The sequence below is a fragment of the Ursus americanus genome, chromosome 14 (genome assembly GCF_024610735.1).
Source record: "Ursus americanus isolate L20-20 chromosome 14, mUrsAme1.1.p, whole genome shotgun sequence".
NCBI lineage: Eukaryota > Metazoa > Chordata > Mammalia > Carnivora > Ursidae > Ursus > Ursus americanus.
The window spans coordinates 64,737,504-64,761,077 of NC_142140.1; the positions used below are offsets into that span (position 1 = coordinate 64,737,504).

The 23,574-nt window shown below is 43.0% G+C and overlaps 1 protein-coding gene across 1 annotated transcript in view; it reads right to left on the minus strand.

Moving 5' to 3' along the window:
* Positions 1-17,513: 17,513 nt before the first annotated feature.
* LOC123792086 (myosin-8) overlaps positions 17,514-23,574 on the minus strand; it is a 28,672-nt gene continuing 22,611 nt past the window's right edge. The window contains exons 32-39 of the mRNA XM_045797238.2: positions 23,414-23,538; positions 22,231-22,539; positions 21,355-21,558; positions 20,234-20,359; positions 19,975-20,145; positions 19,685-19,789; positions 18,821-18,916; positions 17,514-17,772 (exon numbers count right to left, since the gene is read on the minus strand). Coding sequence (XP_045653194.2) covers positions 17,623-17,772; positions 18,821-18,916; positions 19,685-19,789; positions 19,975-20,145; positions 20,234-20,359; positions 21,355-21,558; positions 22,231-22,539; positions 23,414-23,538 — 1,286 coding nt within the window. The 3' untranslated portion in view covers positions 17,514-17,622. The remainder of the gene's footprint in view (positions 17,773-18,820; positions 18,917-19,684; positions 19,790-19,974; positions 20,146-20,233; positions 20,360-21,354; positions 21,559-22,230; positions 22,540-23,413; positions 23,539-23,574) is intronic.

The following is a 23,574-nucleotide window of genomic DNA, read 5'->3' on the forward strand; positions in this document are numbered from 1 at the left end:
TGAGAGCTCAAATGTTATCATCAGTAACAAATGCTGTCAGTTGTTTTCCTTGAAATAATAAGCACACTAGAAGTTCTTTCAAGTAGTAACGGGGCTGCATGAACAAAGTGGCTAGTTGATATTGCAACTCAGACAACCATACATGTGCGTTTCTTCGAGACGACCATCAAACTCCAGTATGAGCTGGAGTACCTTATGCAGACCTCCCATTTCATCACAGAGAGTAATTATGAGTACATGTATGCAAGAATTGAATTATACTAAAGTTAATAATTTTTGCTGCTGGAAATTTTAAGGAATTTTTAAGTAAAAATTTTTATTTATTTATTTTAAATTTTTTAAATTTTTTAAATTAAAAAATTTTTTTTGATGTAAAGTTTGAGGACTCATTAGTTGCATATAACACCCAGTGCACCATGCAATACGTGCCCTCCTTACTACCCATCACCAGCCTAAAGTAAAAATTTTTAAATAAAATAAATTGTTTTGCATGACAATGACTATTAGTCTGGCTTGGTGCCATTCCTTGATTTATAATAAAGCATCAGAAGTTTGATTTGCCTTGACTTTGCATCATTAGGTTAAGAGAGTGAAAAAAGGCAGAGGGTCTGGGTATCATTATGAAAATTGTTTGGATCTCATGTTCCTCCTGCAAAGTTCTTAGAGATCTTCAAAGATCCAGGGGGCACTCTTGAGAATGGTGGTACTATGAGGGAATCTTGTCAGGTTGTAGGTTTCCTTTTCCTTTTTTTAAAAATTTTATTTATTTATTTATTTTTTAAAGATTTTATTTATTTATTCAACAGAGAGAGAGACAGCCAGCGAGAGAGGGAACACAAGCAGGGGGAGTGGGAGAGGAAGAAGCAGGCTCATAGTGGAAGAGCCTGACGTGGGGCTCGATCCCAGAACTCCGGAATCACGCCCTGAGCCGAAGGCAGACGCTTAACCGCTGTGCCACCCAGGCGCCCCTTCCTTTTTTTTTTTTTTTTTAAAGATTTTATTTATTTATTTGACAGAGAGAGAGAGACAGCCAGCAAGAGAGGGAACACAAGCAGCAGGAGTGGGAGAGGGAGAAGCAGGCTCCCAGCGGAGAAGCCTGATGCGGGGCTCGATCCCAGAACGCTGGGATCACGCCCTGAGCCGAAGGCAGACGCTTAACGACTGTGCCACCCAGGTGCCGCCTAGGTTGTAGGTTTATAACCGAACATAATTTAGCATGACTTAGCATTAAGCATGTACCCAAAATGTTGGAAAAGGATCTACATCTAATTCATCTGCAATAGAATCTCTGTGGCTGGGAATTTCCATTTTTCCAAGAGCCTCAAACCCTGTGATGTTTGGGAATCACTAGCTTAGTCATGATTTTGCTTCCTAACACCATGGCATGGTCCCGTTGGTCATGCATAAAACGACTTCAGGCAAGTATTTCTTAATTTTAATGATGTGTTCATTAAATCTATTATTTTATCAAAGTTGAATTGTCATCAATTGTAAGAGAAATTATGTTGAGTTTCAGAAATAAAGAAAAAATGCATCTCATGACAGTACTCGTTTCATTGATTGTAAAATGCTCTTCAAGTTCAGAGATAATATTTTGTGAAAAATGCAAAAAAAATTAAAATTGATTGCGTAGGGTAATATATGTTCTATCTGTTTATGCTGGTGATACAAGGCAGTGTTTCTCACGCGTTAGTGTGAGTATGAATGCAACTGGGCGTCTTTCTGAAATGCGTGTTCTAATTCAGCAGGTCTGGGGTGGGGTTGAAATTCTGAATACCTAACAAATGTCTCAGCTGATGGTCTACATTTTCATAGCAAGCATACAGGGTGGGGTGACTTTAACAAACAAATCTAAGGAGGGTCACCTGGGTGCCTCAGTCGGTGAAGCGTCTGCCTTCAGTTCAGGTCATGATCTCAGGGTCCTGGGATCAAGTCCTGCATGGGGAGTCCCTGCTCAGCGGGGAGCCTGCTTCTCCCTCTCCCTCTGCTCCTCCTGCTTGTGCTGTGACTCTCTCTCTGACAAATAAATAAATAAATAAATAAATAAAATCTTTAAAAAAAAAAAAAAGAATTAAGCCTGAAGTTGGGGGGAAACCGTAATAGCTCTTGGTCAAGTTCAATTTTAGGCATCTCTGAGAAACAAGACTTTCGTGTGGGTTTCAAATCACGCCCCGTTTGGAGGTGCAGACTTTTCTCCTTTTGGCCGCTATTCTCACCAGGACTCAGAACCCAGTATCTCCCAATCTTACTACCTAGATGAGACACGAGTCGTGTCAGCAATATTCTCGCAAAGGCGTTATCCTGCCTATTGAACACCTTCAGGGGCAGACAGCTCTTTTCCTTTTGGGCAGTTTTCGCAGGTGGAAGATTCTTCTTGCATGAGATTGAAATCTGGCTTCCTGGAACCTGAAGATAGTCGGTCCTTCATTCCGGCTCTCGGTACCAGCAGAAGGAGGTCAAACCGCCTTCGCACAGGACGACTCTGCTCCCATGTGATGGCTTCTCTGCGTTCTCCTTTGCTTTATTTCTCCACGCTGCACAGCCCCAGCTGTATCTTCATCTGCTTCTTCCGTGATGTGCTTCTGCATCTCCTTTCCTGTCATGGTGACCTCACTCCTGTTAATCTCCCAAAGTGTGACATCCAAACCACATGTCGCCCTCCGGCAGCCTGTGCCCTCACCTCTCTTGACCCAGGTGTAATGCCCGAGGTGGTGACTGCCTTCTGGCAGTGTCATCCCACTGCTGACTCACCGCTCACCATCTAGCAAAGCCCCTCAATCCTCTGCCTGCGTGCGGTTGCTAAGTCAAATCTTCTCGCCATATTTATGCACCTGTGTTCTGGGACCCAACGATAAAACCATTCATTCTTGGCTGATAAGCTTTGCCTTGTTAGGTCTGATCCAAATCTCCAGGCGTGACTCATGGTGCCCCTGGACTCTACCCTCCCAAAGTCCTCTAATTAGCTCCTTCTCAGTTCCAAAAGCTTGGCCTGCTTATATCGCTGCCTAGCTGTGTCCCTTCAATGACCAACTCTGTTCCTGTCTTTAGGGGTCTTCTCATTGAGACAGCCATCCCAGCCCACCTAACCTCCATTTGCCACCTTCTGAGTGCTCCCCCTTCCTCTGTTTACTGTCAGGGCACCTGACTTTGCTCTTGACTTTTGTCCCTCCCCTGGGGATTTCTCAGCCACTCTATCTTGTCAGCAATCAGGCGTCATGTCTCAATCATACTTTGCTTTCCTTGGTCCTAATTCAGCCAGAATTGTCTCTACTAAACACACATTTTGCAGGAGAGGGGGCGGCAAGGAAAGGGGTTTATTTTTATTTTTTTTAATTACCATCCTGAGTGTAGGTTTGAACTAATCTCTCTTTATTCTCTCAGCATTATTTGTAAGTAAAGGCACAGCTGGGTAGATTCAAGGGTGCAGATTCCTCTGCTCAAGGAACAGCAGGTTAGCTCGTGTGTGAAAACAGAATCATGACAGTATAAGCATTATGTTCTGGGCCAACCAACTATAGTGACCTGGAACTTGCAGGTCAAAAATCTGCACTGTGTTTTATGCCTATTACTATAATAAGCAAATTTGGGGAACGATTCTTCTTTTGGTAAAACTTACATATTTTGAAATCTGCCTTATGAATACTTAAGTAATTGGCTTCAATTTCCTCAATTTCCAGCTTCTCATGAATGCAGTAAGAATGAAAATATGTGAAACAATATTTGCTAATTTCAATTATTGCATTCCCCAATCTGGTTGAAATTAACTCTTACCTTCTTGGTTTCCAAAGTGATGGTCAGTTTCCTTCAGGATCAAAGTGTCTTCTTGGGAGTTATTTCAGAAACCAAAACCAAACAAAAACAAAGACCAAATGAACCACAAAAAGTTTAAATAAATATAAAAACTGTGTTTGCTCCAAGTTCTACTTTTAATTAGGTACACAGTAGATGTGGGATGGAATTAAATTGGCCATTTTCCCCCTTTGGTTAAATGATTATTCTTTAAATAATGGGTTAAATACAACATATGATTAATATATTTTAACAAAGTATCTCCTGTGTGTGCAAAGTACCACGTCAGCTCCTTAAGACGAGGTGTAGAGAAAAGACTGTCTCTGCCCTACATGAAAGCAAAATTTAGTAAGGGTTAAGAGAAATGGTCAAACAAATCTTCGAACGAGGAAGAGTAACACCAGTTCTCAAAGTGCCTAAATGAAATGTTATGGGGACTTAGATGATGCTTTAGGCTGAGAGTAGGGTGCTGTGAATGGTCAGGAAAAAAAGAAAGGAGGGAGGGGGGATGATCCAAATTGTAACCTGGATGCTTGGAGCCAGTAAACAAATTCTTTTGGCAGTAAGAGAAAGTGGTGAATTGTAGGAAGGCTCCTTTAAGGGGTCTAGGAAGGGCACTCCTTTAAGTATTCTAAATCCTCCTAGAGAAGATGAGGGTAGGTAAGGCAACTGAAAATTCATCTAGGACTAAGGTATCTCCAGTCCAGGAGTTTATGACATACGTGATGATATCCAGGAGCTGTGAGACTCAGAAAAATTTCAACATCAATTTTAATTTAAAGAAACTTCCCATTTATTACGCAGTGCTTTTGTGGAACCAAGGGGAACATGTCATGAAATGCCATTTGGGCAGGAAGAGACATTTCAACACTTGGCTTACTCTTTTAGTTGTCCCTTCCTTCTCTTTCTCTTATGAGTCTCTGATAATCTCCAGCTATCCCCTAAAAGTCTTACCAAATTTTTTCAGGGAAAAAATGAAATGGTTACGTATTATATCCCGAATCCTTAGTTTAAAAGAAGTAAGACTTGGAGACAGAATCTCAGTCTCTTAATACCGGCTCTGTTAAGAAGCTCTTGTAATTTCTTTGAACTTTGGTTTCTTCTTAGTTGGACCAGAAACAGCTCCAAGATTCCTCTTAGCCCTGTGAACGTATGAGGAAAGTACTCTGGTAGAGATGGTGGCCGGGAATCGAAATGTCATAAGCCTCCCAAGCCTGGATGTTCCTTCAGTGTCAGACATAACCCAGCCCACAATTCACAAGGTATGTCGTGCAAGACCAGTCTGGAAACCAGCCAATCATGACCAGACTATGGTTAATCCTGGGATGAATCAAATGCTTGGGAGAAAGTCTTCCTGCAATCATCTCCCAGAAATCCTGACATGGGGACAAAATTTCCAGTAGCCTTAAAAATTTCAAATAATACTTCAAGGCAATTGCAGAAAATATACCACAAATTAACATGTTTGGTTGGTAACTGCATGGTATAACACTGACCTAAACCATCAGGAGAGGGGGTGTCAAGCATCATATTCTGTTTTATTCTGCAGGTTATGGTTATTATTTTTTGTTGAAAGGCAATTACCCGTCTTGCCGTTTTGTCACCCATTTTGCCCTTAACACCGGACCTCACACTTAGTAGGTCTTCAATAAACACTACAGTGTGGTTGGTCCTCCTTGAGCAGTAACCTGATCAGGTTTAATCACAGCTACATGGAGCAAACAAGTGGGCACTTGTGGGCACTTACCTTGAGATGCTGTAGCGAAGCAGTTTCAAGAGTGTGGGCCCCCAGCTCTCTTTATACTCCCAAATCTGCCAGCCCAGCACTCTAACTTGGCTATATTTGGGGGATCACCATTTACTTATGAGATGTAAATGCGTCGTAGCCCTGATCTCTCACTCTTGTTAAATTACTTGGATAAATGACCAGCGGAGGCTGGATAATGCCAAGTCAGCTGCGTAGGGATTTTGACGTTGGACACAGATCTTTGAGACTTAGAGAGTCCTAGGGGCTGAGTGCACTGGGGCAGAGTGTGCTAAGAAGGTCAGGGAAGGGCAGAGCCACAGGACGAATTGTCAAGCAATGGGCAATCAATAGCACGGACCGCAACTCCATCTCAACCATCTAGCACTGACGTGAGATGGTGTGCACCTGTTCTCAGAAATTTCTGGAAAATTTAACATGGACCATTTAACATACCCAGCATTATTTATTTATTTATACAAAAAAAATCCACTGATGAAGGAGAGCTTTCTAAAATGTATTAGGTATCATCTTGTGCTCTTAAATCTGTATCTTGAATAGAATTTAACTTTTTCTGGGTCACTCAGCTGTCTGGGAGATGATGGAATGCGGTCATCTGGGATATTGGGTTTTTTTGGTGGGTTTTTCCCTGCACTGATTGTTTCTAGATTGTTATGAATTGTGTTTATTTTTTAGTTTTTTATTTCTTCACCTTCATGGCCAGCCTCTCAGGTGTGGTTAGTATGCTTGCCTCTACTAGCCTGAGTTTGCTTTTTCGAATCTGCCGTAGACTGGGAAACAGATTACAAAATTCATTGGGATTAGGCTGAAGTAAGAGTCAGTAAGTTTCAAGTAACGTTTTGGAGTTCTAATGAAAATACACGGTCTTTGTGACAACTTTTATGGTTGCTTGGGGGATTTTTTTGTTTTTTTGTTTTTTGTTAAAACGTAAGTGATGGTCGAATGTATAGGAACTCACAGCCACTGACACCAGTACGGAATGACTGTACTGATACAGTACAGATACAGAATTTCAATCGTATCTGAGCAGTGTTTGCTGAATCAAGATTCTCATTCAGTCCTCCTGTGGATTGTCTCGTACAGGTGGGGGATTGCCAAAGGACAATTGGTGTGAGTCAGGATAGCATTGTCAATAAAGGAGGAACAGAAGGGAATAGGACCTCTGCATGGTGTTTTCCGAAGCGGGTTTGACAGAATGCTGGTTCGGAGGGAAGCTGTGAAATAAAGTAGTTAACTGAGTTTAGGAAACGTGGCAAACCCTGTTCCCTGCCTCAGAGATTCACCGCAAATATTCGCGTATTCAGGGCTCGGAGCCGCCTCTCAGTGAAGAAAGAGGAGTAACTTTTGCTCAACCTCTGACTTGAGAGCCTGTGCCTATAACCTTTCGCTTTTGTAAGCACATCAGTTTGGAGTGCCTGCGAGGCACGGGGCTCCGCGCTTGCAGTGGGAGATAGGGACGTGGAGCAGGGTCGGTGCCCCAAGGAGCTGATAAAGGATGTGGAGACAGAGCCTGTATAGGGAATATGGATAAGCTGCTTTACCGAGGTCAACCTAAGTGCCAAAATGCGTGGGATGCGATTAGATGTAGGTACAGGGCATTTGAAACCCCGAAAGCATGTTGTGTATGCGAAATCTGATCAGAATTGTTATCGATGTAGTGATACTGCTTTGGAAGAGGAAGAAATCTGGACGGGAGTGGGAGCTGTAGAGATCACCATGACCTTCTTGTAGTACTTCACACAGCAGTTTTGCATATTTTATTATGTTTAATTTTCTCTACAAGCCTGAGGGGTTTATAGTATTCATATTCAGGTTATTATTATTCCCATTTTCCAAAAGGGGAAACTGAGGCCAAAGAGGGTTAAGGGATTGGCCAAAAGACCCCACAGTAGGTGGGCAATAGAACTAGAACTGAAATCCAGCGTTTCTGATTCCAAAGCCTTGCTTTCTCCTTTATTCTCTGTGCTATCTTTTTTTTTTTAAGATTTATTTATTTATTAGAGAGAGAGAGAGAATGAGCACAAGCAGGGGAGGGGCAGAGAGAGAGGGAGAGAGGGAATCTCAAGCAGAGTCCCAGCTGAGTGTGGAGCCTGACTTGGGGCTCGATCGTACCACCCCGAGAACATCACCTGAACCGAAATCAAGAGTTGGATGCTTAACTGACTGAGCCACCCAGGCGCCCCTATTCTGTGTCCTGTCTTAAAGAAGGGGGACTATTACATGGGTGAGAGGAAGAGGGAGGAGGTTCTAGGCTTAGGGATCATGGATTTGAAACAAGAGTGCCCTGGGTGTGTTTCGGGAACGTTGGTCGGGCACGCCTAGAGCAGAGGTTTGGTGGGGGGGTGGGTAGTATGGAGGTAGAGAGCTGACAGGTGAGCTGGGCTCATCTGTGAAGAGCTTCCAAGGCCCAGTGAAGTGTCAGGATATTGTTCTGTGAACACTGGGGAACGTCTTGAGTTTCTAAGTAGAAAAGTGAACATATGTATGTATATGTATTTGAAGATGATTCTCGAACTGATGGTAGGATTTAATGGACAGGAGAGAACCCAGGGGAGCCTAGAGCCATTTAGCAACTATTTAAAAAACCTTGTAGAACTTGTACAAATGATTACACAGGCTCATCAGAACCTGTGGGGCAGGCAGGCAGTTAGAGAGTTGGAATTATTCCCTGGATGTCCCTACGATCTCAGATCTGTCTGAGATCTCTCCGCAGCACTGGAGGGCTGGCTGTCACAGTGGTTGTCTCTGAATCCAACCTGCAGATTCAAGGAGACAAGCATTATGTGGATCAAAGCTTTTCTGCCTCCCTGTGCCACGTAAGCATAGCAAGAAGAGAAAAGTTTTAAACCCCGGAGGTGAAAAGACCTCTGTGAGCTGTAGGCTTATTTTCTGAAGTCTTCACTTCATGTTATATCAATATATTAAAATCTACTTGCATTGAATACAAAAAATGATCATGGTGTCAAAGGAAGAGGGCCTTGATTAAGTAAGATAGAAATGAGATTTAAAAGGAAATTCCCTTTCCTTTTAAAGGCGCCCGGGTGGCTCAGTCAGTTAAGCGTCTGACTGTTGATCTCAGCTCAGGTCTTGATCTCAGGGTCGTGAGTTCAAGCCCCACGTTGGGCTCCGTATTGGGTGTGGTGCCTATTTAAGAAAAAAAAAATGAAAGGAAAGAGAAAATGCAAGGAATACCCTGAAGGCAGGAGCCACAGGATTTTGATGACTGCCAGGCACCTTTCCTGCCTTTCTTCTGGCCCTCATTTCAGCCCGGGAATCTAGGGGCTATGACCCCAGTCCAGAGGAAATACAGAAGAGGGGAAAGATGAGTTTACGTTTTTGCCGTATTGAGGCTGAGATGACAGGAGGGAGAGACAAGCGTTCAAAGTTTAAAGAATACAAGGTTGGTCTATGGGGAGGTAGGTCTATGGGGAAGGGGGCAGTGGGGGGGGGCTTTCATCTATATGGGGTGACCCTTGAACTCATTAAGGAGGTTGAGCTCTCAGATGAAGGCTGCATGTTTAGGACGTGGGAGGAGGGAATGAAGACAGAAAGAATGGGGAGAAAAAGTTATTCTGTAGATAAGCAAATAACTGAGTGAGGTCTTGTTGAAGCCAAAAGAACGCATGGGTCCATATTTTACTTCTGCCGTTTATTGACTTTGGCAAATCACATTACCTCTTTTAGCCACTATGTTGTTTTCCCTGTAGCTGCAAAAACATGCAGATAATTCTGTTTCTGCCCAAGCAATGAGGATGGTGTGGGGGATCAAACGAAATACTGTCATCTCCATCTAGATATGGCTGTCTCTGCATGCAGTCTGTTTCCAGCCCATGCCAAACATTATGTTTCCATCTGTGTCGTCCTTGACATAGACCGAAGCAGATAATCCTTTAGCGTCAAAAACCCAAGTGAGCAATGTGGACTTTACTGAAGGTTTTGTAGGGGAGACACGGAAGAGGGTTATATTTCATACCCTAGAGTTAAGTATTCAAAGTGTGCATCAGAAATGTCACTCTAGGGGTGCCTGGGTGGCTCGGTCAGTTAAGTGTCAGCCTTCAGCTCAGGTCATGGTCCCAGGGTTGTGGGATCGAGCCCTGTGTCAGGCTCCCTACTCAGCGGGGAGTCTGCTTCTCCCTCTCCCTCTGCTGCTCCCCCTGCTTGTGCTCTCTCTTTCTCTCTCTCAAATAAATAAATAAATAAATAAATAAATAAATAAAATAAATAAAGTCTTAAAAAAAGGAAGAGAAATATCACTCTACGAAGTCCATTTTCCTTCACACGGATGCTGGTGGTTTATTTTGTTTCTTCTCCTGGGGTGTCTCCCCCAACCACTGCTGGTACTCAGCTGTCCCTCTGTTATGGGAGTCTTTTAGCTCTGCCATCGACCTCTATTCCTATTTTATTCATCTGGTTACTCAAAAAAAATAAACGTCCTCAAGTAAAGAAGGCCTCTTTTGGCCTTAGCAAGTTTGGTGACCACCTATTTTTATACTCATACGCCCTTTGGGGGGTCTTATCTTTATCCCACTGCTATCCCCCATAGTCCATAGCTCACACAGCACACCATCTTCCCATCTGTCCCACACCTGAGACGAGTTCTGTGAAGGAGGGCTTTCTCCCTTCTCGTTACAAAATCAGTTTGTCCACTCGAAGACGAAGGGAGCTTTATTATTAGTGTCAAAAGAAGTCAAGGGAGGTGATATTTTCAAGAGAGAGGATCTCACGGAGAGCACTGCAGAGAAGCCAGAGAAAAACAAGACCCAAAAAGGGCATTGGATTGGTCACGGAGGTGATCTTGACATTCATGTCAGCAGGATGGTGGGGGTGGAAGCTTTGAAGGCAAGGGATTAAGGAGTGAGCAGGTGTTAAGGAGGAGGAAAAAGGTTTCCTGGTTTTCCTAGGAGCAAATCTCTCCACCAATCACTACACAAGATGCATTCAGAGGAACTGTAAATTTCGATGGTGCAAGAAGGAGAGAGAGAGCAGTAGCAGGGCCAAATAGAGAGGACTAGGAAACAAGTGTGACGAAGGTCATTCCTCAGAGGGCTACTTGAGAACAAAGGGCAATTAATTGTGCTGATGGTGGAATCATACCTTACCCCTTACAGCTATGTAAGAGCTTATGTAACAGATGAAATTTCAAAAAGCAACAGGAAGTTTCTCAGCCAGAAACAGAAATTTCTGGGTGAATGTCGTAGAACCAGTACATTAGTGAATGACACTAATGCCCATCGGAATTGCCTAATTAAAGATTTGGGTGAGAATATTAGATTCCAGAACCAGAGGGGACCCAGAATATTATCTAATCCAACTCCGACCTTACAGAATCAGAAATTCAGGTTCTGGGCAAAGTACCTAGTTAACGCTAAAGATAGAAACAGCCCCCCTTCCCATTCTACTTCAAACCCACGAGACCTAGTTCAGAACTTGTTCAGATGCAACCTATACCCTTCTTCCCCGCTGGTGTTATACATGGAAATTTTGCAAAACACAGTTGATAGGGGATTATCAAGAGAATCATTTAAATAGATGCTCCTGAAATCTCAACAAGGAGATAGATTGATCAGTTTTACATGTGGGAAAACTGAGGCTTTGGCAAGGTTAAGGGACTAGTCACACAGCTAGTCAGTGGCAGAATGGGAACTAGGACAAACATCTTTGTCTCCAAGTCCGGTTTGTCTTTTTAGTACAAGACAGCTGCTTCTGGCTTTGTAAGATCCTGTAAGGCACGAATGCTCTCAGAATTATACACGCTTCTCAGAATTACACACAAACCGGGCATCCATCTCTGAAACAACATGGAGAGATGGTGTGGATAGCCTGGGAACATGGTGTTTGAGGAAGAAATCCTACCGGCTAGGTCTGTTCGGTAAACTGGAGACTTCCCTTACTGGCCTCATAACCTGGATCAATGCCTTCGAGTGTTAGGGTTTCTTGTCATTTGCTCGTCATTTTTGTCTATTAGTTGTGTTTGGTTAGTTTCGTTGCTTAAAGCCTCATTAGAACGAGGAACAGCATGACTACTTGCTTTTAATAACTACTGTTGGGGGTCTTAAATGACATACCCTAAAATGTATACATTCTTTGCTGGGCATAGCCAAAATGTGTTAATATGGCTAAATATGGTTAAAATCTGTAAAGTAATAACTAAGAGTGGACTGTGAGAGTCACAATACTGAAGTCCAGATCCTGATGTTGTCATTTAAACTGTGAATTTCAGCAAGTTATTTAACTTTTCTGAGTCTGTTTCTTCATCTGTAAGACGGGGGTGATAATAAAACATAACTCATGGGGTTCTTGGGACAATTGAATTAATGGATACGTGGTAGGGTATGCCATCATGGAAGTGAGGCGGATGGTTTGGGAAAGGGAAGAGTAGGTGGGGCCATGTTACAAGGACAGCCTGAGATTTAGAAACCTGGAGCTTTCTCTAGAGCTCTCTCTGTCAGTGCCAGAGGGCCCTGGAAGCCAGGACAAGGTCTTTGTTGTTATTTCATGTCTTTTATGATGCTATTTGGTAAAGCTTGCCAGCTGACCACAGCCTGACCTTTGTCCATCCACGCCTCCCATCCTTCCCACTGCGTTTAGCCAAATTCCTGTTCAGATGGCTCAGAACACTCTCAAGTCAACAGCAACCCCCTCAAACACACAGTCACACACAACAATAAAATAAAAGAAGCAAGATGGAGCCTGGATACTGGAAAGCAGGGTGAGCAACCTTCCTAGTTTGTGTGGAATTATAGAGGTTCTTGAGACTTTCAGTTTTAAAATCAGTACAGTCCTGGGTAAATCCAGATAAGTTCATCACCTTATCTGAAAGGTTGTTGGGGGTATGATGGCAAAGCCCTCAAACCTGGCTAAGATAGGGCTACGTGGAACCAGCTTGAGATCTCCCATGGAGCCAGGATGGTGACAAAATTCATATCTGAAACTATTAATTTTGAGGCTGTAACGCGCAGAACCAGCAACATACTGAGCATGCACTTACTCAATCGTTTATTCATCAAACATTCATCGAGCATCTACTATGCGCTGGATTTTAAGTGCTGGGGAACAAAATAGGCAAAGTCTCTACCTTCACGGAGATTCCATTCAAGTGCCTATGCATTGTTGTCAGGGACAGACAACAAACACCTGTCTGATGTCAATTAGTGATAAATGCTCCTAAGGAAAGGAAAAGCAGGGTAAGGATATAGTGGCTGTGCGCTGTCTAAACAGACTGATGGGGAAAGGTTTCTCTGAAGGAGTGATATTCCAGCTGACACCTATTGAATTGAAGGAGCAAACCATCAGAACATCAAAGGGAGATTATTCCAGGCAGAGGAAACAGAAATAAAGGCTCTGGGAGGTGAGTGAGCCTGCACAGGAAGGGAAAAAAGGCCATTAGGGCAGGCACGAAGGGAGCCAGGGAAACCCGTAGCACTGAATGAAGTGGCAGAGGTGGCCAGGGGCCAGATGGTTTAGAGCCCTGCAGGCTAAGGTAAGGACTTCGGGTTTTAAATTTCAGTTGTTATTATAATGGCAGCTTTATTCTTCTTTATTGTGCTCTGAGTGTCAGCGCTATTAGCATCTCTGCTTCACTCTGTCGGAGGGACAGAAAGAATTTGGTGTTTGCTCTCCACTCAACAAATGGCTCATGAAGACACTGTGGTAGGCATTGGGGAGAAAAAGCTGGTTTTCAGTGTATAATCTAGTTGGGGTTTGGAGGCAGGATGGATGGGTCACGGTTCTGAAAACGTGGGAAAATACACCTGCCCTGGGCTTTGAGACACACAGCACTTTACTGGAAACAACCAATGTTTCAATTCCCAGAGAGGGGAGGGGTCATTTCCTGTGCTCCCCAGGGCATCATGGGAGGAGCCCGGTGGCTGGATGGAAAGGCCGGAAGTGACCCACCGCCATGGTTAGGACCTGGCGGGAGGCGACGACGGCGAGACCTGGCGGGTGAGTGTGCGTGTGTCGGGGTCTGTGAGGCGTGTGGGGTTTGTGTCTCCGCATCCCCACAACCTTTTCGTGCTGGACGTGACAGGGAATAACCCCCTGAGGCCGTGCGGCGGGGAGGGGATGAAATTGGGACTGGGGAGCGAATTTGAAGGCGGGGCCAGAGGAATATTTCTGGAAAATCTTGAGCCCCCAAATTCCACATGGCGAGTGGTTAAATCGAACATAGCTATATACTACGTCGTGCCAAATCCAGTTTGGGTTCTAGTCTGTGGGTGTCAACGGCATTACTTTTCCGAGTCCTGAGAAAGAGTAGGATTCTGTAGCCCAAGGCAGCACCCTGCCCAACCACGGTCTTCACACCCTGTCTCCTAGTTTGAGCCCTTGGCCTTTGAACCCTTGAAACTAGGACCTCCCTCTCCCCCGACAGAGCGCGCCTTGAACCCTAGTGTCTGTGAGGGGCTGAGAACACAGCCCGCCCTCCTGCGAGGGTCAGGCTGCTGTAAGCTAAGAAAAGCCCCTTTCTGGCGCTTTCTCCAAAAGGGGGCTGTGTGTGTTTTTTTTTTAAATATCACAGACTGAGTGGGTTTAAAAAAAAATTATTTATTTGGCAGAGAGAGAGCGAGCGAGAGAGAGAGAGAACACAAGCAGGGGGAGTGGGAGAGGGAGAAGCAGGCTTCCCACGGGGCACGGGCGCTGGATCCCAGGACCCTGGGATCATGACCTGAGCCCAAGGCAGACGCTTAATGACTGAGCCACCCAGGCGTCCCAAGGGGACTGTTTTTCTAACCTTCAGCACCGGTCGGGCTTTGTTTTTTCTTGTGGGCTCCGGAAGCAGCATCTTGGAGGCGGCCCTGGGAGCCAGGAGGGAGGAATCAGGCTGGTAAAGTCCATCCTTTCAGTAAGGTTCTTTCCATCTGCCCACGGCTGATTCTTGGGCCTCCCACTTAGGAAAATGTGACCTGTGAGGGTGGCCGGGGACGCTGGTATGTGTGACATGGGCCCAAACCCCTGCCGCAGCCAGGAGGCAGAAGTTAGGTTTGCTCCCTGACAGCTGCTGTGTTAGCCCTGGAATGTTAATCCCCACGGAAAGCTTGGATGAAGGGCAGAGGCTTTTAGCAGCTGTGCTAATGGGCTCATCCATCAAATGACCCTCTCCCTCTTCACCTTTCTGTAGTCAGTTATATCCACGTCTTTGATGAGAAGTGGATGTGAAATCTCCTCAAGGAACAGGTGACTTTTATTTCTTTCTTTATTAAAAAAAAAAAAAAAGAACCTTTAAAAAAATTTCAAAACCAGGTCTTCTGGTTGGCTCGGTCCGTGGAGCTTGCGGCTTCTGATCCTCGGGGTCATGAATTCAAGCCTCACTGTGGGTATAGAGATTGCTTAAATAAATAAACTTAAAAAAATTCTCCACAACTAGTGTTTACGTTATAGAAAGACCAAAAAATAGAATCAAACCTCAAAGGAAGATTTTTAAAATCACTCCTAAAATTTTAGCATAGAGTTTATGTAAATTTGGGGCTAAACTCTTTTGCATTTCCCCCCATATTTGTGAACATAGACACGATTTTTCGAAACAAGTTTTTAAACACACAACTGGGATATCAGCCAATAGACATGATTTTGTGCCCTGCCTTTAAAATTTAAGAGATGATGAAAAGTTTCTTGTGGTATTAACCCTTCTTCCACATCATGATTTTTTAAAAAGGATTTATTTACTTGGGTGGGGGAGGGAGAGAGGGGAAGGGAGGGACAGAGGGAGAGAGAGAGTCAAGCAGACAACTGAAGAACTGAAAATGACCCTGATCCAATAAGTTTTTCACAAGAAGGAGTTCAATATCAAAGGATTAGGAAGGCCCTTAAAAATACTGATGAAGCCATCATACATTTTATGCAAAAAAGGACATTCTTTATGACTGCATTGCAAAAATTCAACAGAAGGGATGTCACAGCATGTAAGACTGCATATTACAGTTTGGCTATTATAAATAATGGTGCCGTGAACACGGGGTGGAGGGGTGTGCGTATATCTTTTCAACTTAGTGTTTTCAGTTTTTTCAGGTAAATACCCAGAAGTGGAATTGCTGGATGATAGGGTAGTTCTATTTAAAAATTTTTGAGGAACCTGCATACTGTTTTCCATGGTGGCTGCACCAGTTTGCATTTTCGATACCAGTGCATGAGGGCTCCCTTTTTTCCACATCCTAGCCAACACTTATTTCTTGCCTGTCATTCTGTCAGGTATGAGGTGGTGAAATGCTTATTTAAATCTTTTGCCTCTTTAGAAATTGGGTGATCTGTTTTCTTTTTATTGAGTTTTTAGACTTTTTCAAATCTTCTGGGTACTAGTCCTTTATCAGGGAGGTAATTTGCAAATACTTTCAGTCTGTGGCTTGTCTTTTCATCCTGTTTAACAGTGTTTTCAAAGAGCAGAAACTATATTTTGATGAAGTCCAATTTATCAGTTTTTTCTTTCCTGGCTTGTACTTTCGGTGTAGACAAGAGATCTTTGCCAAAACCAGGGTCACAAAGATTTACTCTCATGGTTGCTCCTCGAAGTTTTTGTGATTGTAGTTTTGGTTTTCTCTTTGATCTAAAATTTTCCTTAAGAAAATTTATTTTATTTATTTTGATTTTTTTTCATTTTAAACTTTTGTTAGTAATCTTAGACATATTTGAGATCATGGGCTGTACAGTTTGTAGTGTAAAAGACTGAAGCTGACAGGGTTGGGAGCTAGGGGGGAGTAGATGCTGGAAGAGGGACAGGAGCCCATAAAATACGATCTTTGCCTAGGTCACTGTTTTTGCTCTACTGATTCTCCTCTTTCTGGAGACCAAACTCCTAATGTTTGCACTCCACCATTTCTTTCTTGTCTTATCCTTTGTCCCTCCTTTCTTAAAATTTTTTTCCCCTCTCTCTTCCTCTCTGATTTCCTCATTTAGTTGGTCAGAATGTCCTTGTGTGCTGCCTTCGTAATTTACCTAGCATCCTGCACTCTCATCTCAGGGCTGTTTCTCCAGTCTGAGCCACTGCCATTTGTTATCTTTAATTTTACCGTAGGCTCCTAACTAGTCTCCCAGTTTCCATCTTTGCCACCTTCAGTCTTAACAGGGAAGCCAGAGTAATTTTTAAAAATGTGTGTTAATATGCCTTCTCTACTTTAAACCCGCCAAAGCTTTGACATCTCACTCTAAGGACATAAATCTGTGGAAAGGCCCTCCGACCCTACATGATCTGGCCCCTGGTTCCTTTCTTATAACTCTTTATCTTGCTCATTCTCCGCCAGCCCCTGAGACATGCCAGCCTGCCCCCGCCCCAGGGCCCGTGCATTTTCTGTTTTTCCCTCTGTCTGTAAGCATTACGACCTCACATACTCACTTGGCTTACTCTCTTGGTTCCTGCAGGTCTCTGCTCAAATGTCTTTTTTTTTTTTTTTTTTTAAGATTTTATTTATTTGAGAGAGAGCGCACCTGCACGTGCATGAGCAGGGCAGAGGGAGAGGGAGAAGCAGACTCTGCGCTGAGCAGGGAGCCCGACCCTACTTCTTTATTTCCCACTAGCACTTATCATCTGACATATTACGTTCCTTTTTATTTGTTGGTTGCCTTTCTGCCCTTGTAGAATGTAAATTCCCAGAGTGCAGACACTCTCTTTGCTCACTGCTGTACCCGCAGAGCACGGAATAGTGCCTGGCACAGAGTAGATGCTCAATAAGTACTTGTGGAGTGGATCAGTGAATGGATCCTGTCTGGAGAAGTAGCCTTAGGGAGTGTTTTCCTTAGTGATTTATAACAATCTAGAGAGGTTTAATAAAATCAAGTCCAGCAAAAGATACTTGTGTGTGTGTGGGTGGTACGGGTGGGAAAGGCGATGCTGGGTGGTGATGGGGGTACAAAATACTGAATGGTCTACAAAGCCATATATAGTATTAAAAAATAGCTAGGTGAGAACTGTATTTGAGAGTAAATAATTTTGCAAATGAAAAAATGAGTTTGGTTTAATTTATAAGTTTACTAGAGTTTTTATTTATTCAACATTAAGAGAAAAATAAACATCATAAGTGGCCCAGAATAGCACATTTTGTGCATTTCTTCAGCCCCTTGACAGCATCAGGCAGTTGTGTTCACTCTCCACTGATTTTCGTGTGAACCTCCCGGCTCTTTACCCGCAGCTTGTTGACCTGGGACTCGGCAATGTCAGCCCGTTCCTCGGCCTCCTCCAGTTCATGCTGGAGCTTGCGGAATTTAGCAAGATTAGCGTTGGATTGTTCCTCCTAAGAGGAAAGATAAAATTGTGAGAATTAGACTTTGTGGTTCTCACTGCACTTGTCACCAGACAGGATCATTTCCTCAGCTCAGATATGCCCTTATGGTCTGTTTGCCATGTCTGACTTCAAATCTGGACAGAACTTGTAACTTCAGTCGTGTATTTTTTTTTTTTCATTCTAAAGAATGAAAGAAGAATACTTTTGAAGTGGAAGGACAGCCTTAGTGTGTCAAACCCATGTGTATGTGAAATGTGTTTGTGATACATGGACTGGGTGGAAAGAAGGAAGAGAGCCATGTAACTGGACAGTTTAGTAAGTAAATGCAAGGTCAAATTTCAACTTTGAGACAACCTCACTTAACAAGTTTTGTCATACATTTTGACTCTGGTATACAGAGAAAGGGAAAAAGTGCGTCTGAGAAGAAACATGCATCTGTTGGTTTTACCTATTACCATTTGAGCCTCTCCCTTCCTTCTTCCCTCTCCTGACTTCCTGTCTACTTCGACCTACCACATTGGGTCTGGAAGAATGGGGAACAGTCAGGAAAAGTGAGGGTGGAGAATCTTCCAGCATGTCCTTATTTGCCATAGTATATGTGGAGAGATGAGCCCCTGATGATACTGGTAGTGTGCGAAGGAGTCAGCTGGGGTAAAAGATTTATGTTTGCCTCTTGAGAACGCTTGATTTTGTGCATTTCTAGAGGGAGAGGAGTATTTATCATGGACTACAGTTGTGATGGTATAGCTTTGCAGCTATCAAGGTGGGTTGTTTGGAAATTTGCTTTTTTCCCAGAACCCTTACAAAATGCTTAATGATAAAAATATCTCCTCTTAAAGTCTTATTCTGTAATCAGGATTTGAGGGTAAATTCATGTTTATAATATCTGTCTTAAAATATGAGTGGTATATTAATTGAATTTAAATTAAAACAAAACAATTAAAAAATATGAGTGGTATTTTCTTACTTTGCTTTTTTCTCATTGACACATTCTCTTATTATATTTTCTACCCCAAAAGAAATTTTCTTCCTCCCTCAAGGGCTTAAAGATACTCACAGCCTCCTCAGCTTGTCTCTTGTATGATTTCACCTTTGCCTGTAATTTATCTACCAAGTCCTGCAGCCTGAGAACATTCTTGCGGTCTTCCTCAGTCTGGGGGTTTGAAAAAACAGTCTGTATTCAGTACAATGAAATGAACCTCCTATAGGTGGTAAGATAAACCACTTTGGTCTGATGGCAGGTGGGCCTGAGGTAAACTTGGTCAACTCTGAGCCTTTGTCCGTAGTATTAACAGTAGCCACTCTTGCTAAATGTCCGTTCTGTGCAGGCACTGTGTTAGCGAATTCTACACATCTCTGATCCTCGCCTCCCATGCTTGTTACTCTGTTTTATAGGGAATGAAACTAAGGTTTAGAGTGTTAAGTAACCTACCCAAGTTAAAAAATTAAGAGGGCCAAATTAGGACTAATACCTGGATTATCTGGCTTTAAAACCTGTATCGTTTTCTCTGGTATGCTATTTTTTTTTTTTAAAAGATTTTATTTATTTATTTGACAGAGAGAGACACAGCCAGCGAGAGAGGGAACACAAGCAGGGGGAGTGGGAGAGGTAGAAGCAGGCTCCCACTGGAGGAGCCTGATGTGGGGCTCGATCCCAGGACTCCGGGATCACACCCTGAGCCAAAGGCAGATGCGTAACGACTGAGCCACCCAGGCGCCCCCTGGTATGCTATTTTCTAAAGGCCTCCATGCCTTTCCTAACTTAGGAAAGGGTCTGAGATAAGCAATTTTATCATTTGCCCCTTATATTTATATATCGAGTTCAGGTGGATCTGTTTGTGAGCACCACATAAATAGTTACCAGATTCTCAGTCTCCCTTGGGCAGGAAGTCTGGCTATTCTAGAAAGTTATTCCCTTTACCTGGTAGGTGAGTTCCTTTACTCTTCTCTCGTGTTTCCGCAAACCTTTAACAGCCTCAGCATTACGTTTCTGCTCATTTTCAACCTCTCCTTCAAGCTCACGTACCTGCAACCAAGAAAGATATGTATACAGCCAGTCTTGGGGGATATTAATTAGCTCAGGACCTGCTGAAGATATTGGGCGGATGTCCTCAGCCTCAGGACAAAGATGGGCATCAATACGTAGGGAGAGAGAAAGATAGAGGGAGTGTCCTTTCCCCTTCCCAGATTCAGAGAGATTGAGAGACCCACCCTGGCCTCCAGTTTCTGGATCTGCTTCTTCCCGCCCTTCAGGGCCAGCTGCTCAGCCTCATCCAGACGGTGCTGCAGGTCCTTCACCGTCTGCTCCATGTTCTTCTTCATGCGCTCCAGGTGGGCGCTGGTGTCCTGCTCCTTCTTCAGCTCCTCGGCCATCATGGCCGCCTATTTAGCAAATACACCAAGACAGTAAGGAAACCTAGTAATGTCAGGTAACACATGTGTCAGTGAAATCAATGCTTAGCTTGCTCACATCAGTGATGGCCTTCTTGGCCTTCTCTTCCGCATTGCGTGATTCTTGAATGACTTCTTCCACTTCACTCTGGAGTTGTGAAACATCATTTTCCAATTTCTTCTTGGTGTTGATCAGGCTGGTGTTCTATTACAAGTAGTCAATGGAAATTCATGAGACTTACTATTTGCCAGTGTGGAATTTTACAGATGCCTTACTTGTTGGCTTGTGCAGGGGACCCGACAGCAACAGTTTACTCAACTTTAAATATTTGGTCAGTGCAAAATACTAACCATTTGAAAGGTTGGAACAGCCCCCCCCCCGCCCCGTCCCAGTGTCTATCTAATTTATGCATAAGGACTTTCAAGATTTAAGAATGCCTATGTTAATTAATTGCTCTTTCAATTATATTTCAATCAGACATTACTAGTGTTCTATCCTTAAAAGAAGTAAAAGAAAATAGGAAATAATAGAAAATAATTGATTCTTTTTGTGAGTGCCTGGCATTGTGAGGTTTCAGTTAGAAAGGATCTATTCTCTGTTAACTTTCATGGTTTGCTGCCTGGGGGAATAGTGAATTAATCTTAGGAAAACATTTTATTAAAATTTTAACCCAGTGCTTCTCAAAGGGAATCAACACTGCCTCAACGAGTATTTGGAAACGTTTGGAGGTAAGTACTTTTGCTTGTTAAAATGACCCCCTGGTGCTCCTGCATTTAATGTCCAGGCAGATCAGCAATATCCTGCATGAGGCACAGGCAGTAAACACAATGCTAAATGCAGAAGGACTCCTGAAGAGAAACACTATGTGGCACAGTTTTGGATTCTGGTGTTAACAAATCATATTTATTCAAGTTTATTCTACATCATGGTTTTCAAAATCTAATGAGTCGAACCTTATTTTTAAATAAAACTCTCTCCTTTTTTGGGTAGAAAACCTTAAAAAAGATATATAGGAACAGACACCAAAAAATTGCCTCCAATCCCATCATTCCAAGATAACTGCAGTTAATATTTTAGAGCATATCCCCCCATCCTTTTTTTTTTAATACATGTATTTATAAAAATGGAGTATTTCCATACTATCATTCTGATCCATCACTTAACAATACTCCAGCATTTGTCTGATGTGGAGGTCTTACCTGGGTGTGCAGGAGCTGGACGCGCTCACTGGCATCCAGGAGCTCCTGTTCTGCGATTTTCCTGCTCCTCTCCGTCTGCTCCAGAGTGGCCCGCAGCTCCTCGACCTCGGCCTGCAGCAGGTTGGCTCTGCGCTCCACCATGGCCAGCTGCTCCTTCAGGTCCTCCTGGCCGCGGAGGGCGTCATCCAGGTGGAGCTGGGTGTCCTGTTTAAAAAAAAAAGAAATCCTTAGACACTCTGAAGAGGATGTGAACATCCCAGGAGGAGAACTGGAAGAATGTACTGGCGCCAGGAGCAGGAAGTGACAGGCCTGTCATTTGAATGAGTGTGGAAATGGTGATGTCACCAGCTTAGGTGAGCAAGAATGATCAGGAGACAGAGTCTCATTCTATTTATGCCATTAGCTGGTTATTTTTTCATGTGCGAGTAACTAATGTCTGTCACTTATAGAGCATTTTCCATATGCTCTCCCTAGTACTTGACATCTGTTATCTCATTTGGTTCTCACAGGAACCCTACGAAGTGGGTAATTTCATTCTTATTTGGTAGAAGCAGCAGCAGAGTTTCTGAGAGGTTAATCATTTGCCTAAAATCAGGCAACCAGTAAGTAAGTAACAGCTGAGACTCAGCCTCAGGCTTATTGGTACCAAAGTCTTGTACTTTCTCTCATATCAAAGCTTATCTCTGGGCTTCTGTTTGTTCTTTCGTATAGCATTTCTGTAAAAATATATTCTGTGCGTATTTAATTTAGCTGTCTCCATACTGTGAGCTGTATAATTTGTTAAAAGAAAAAACTGGGTTGTTTAGCACAAAGATGTTTTGCTGAATGGAGCACGGGTCACTTCCCTGACTTAGCTGTTTATGTGGACCTGTCTACCTTCAAGATGCCTTGGGTGTTCCTGTAGTTCCTCAGGGCCTCTGCAGCCTGGCGGTTGGCGTGGTTCAGCTGGATTTCCATCTCATTGAGGTCTCCCTCCATCTTCTTCTTGACTCTGATGGCATCATTCCTGCTCCTGATCTCAGCATCCAGGGTACTCTGCATCGACTCCACGACCCTGATGTGGTTTCTCTTTAGCTGATCAATTTCTTCATCCTTCTCAGCAAGTTTCCTGTCGACTTCAGACTTGACTTGGTTCAACTCCAGCTGGATGCGCAGGATCTTTCCCTCTTCATGTTCAAGAGATGCCTTAACAAAACAGCGATCAATTAGTAATGGAAAATAACTTGAGTATTTGGAGTGTATTCCCTTGTGAGCCAAACTCTTACTAACATCAGTTTTCTGATTTTACAGAATTCAATACAACAGTTACAGAAGCCTGCTAGGTAATCGTTTTTGTTTGTTTGTTTGTTTATTCCGTCATAGATTATCTAGGGCAGCTCTGTGATAAAGGTGCTTTATAAAGTATGAAGTGCTATGTATTATTCATGTGAGTACTAACAGAACTTATAGTTAAACTCATGTAGTAAACACGAACTCTCAATCTGTTTTATACATTAAAATGTTTCTGTGTTTGTAGAAATTCTCAATTTAATAATATTTTTCTGATTACAAAATATATGTTCACTGTAGAACATAGGGCAATATATAAAAACAAAGAAAAACCTCCTATTGTGCCCCCTACCCAAAGATGACCATTTTAATGTGGTACATTTTCCTAGTCTTTTTTTCCTATTTATATATACTTTTGCGTGATGAAATTATAGTGTATAGTCACATGTGTTTTTCCTTTAAAATTATTGTGTACCGTAAATATTTCCCCATATTAATTATATTTAATGGTTGTATATAACTGCGTCATATGAATGTTCCATAGTTAACTTCATCTTGTCTTTGGATTGGATATCTTTGTGCTTAAAGATTTACCTCCATTTAAGATAATTTTCTTGAGGTAGATTCTTATACAATTGATGGGTCATAGTATTACATTTTTAAGGCTTTTGATAACTGTTGCCAAATTGTCCTTCATAAAGGCTGTACAAGTTCATCCACAAGTTCGTATACAATCCACAGACAAGTTTTCACCCATGTCTTTGATTTTCCCGCACAACATTATATGTACCTCTGCTTCCTCTAAGGCAGCCTGAATGTCACATTTCTCTTGTTCCACTTGCTTCTTTATTTTCTCCAATTCATGGATTTGCTTCCCTCCCTCAGCAATCTGTTCGGTGAGGTCAGAAATCTCCTCTGTGGGTGAACAGACAAGGGAGGAGTGGTTGGTCT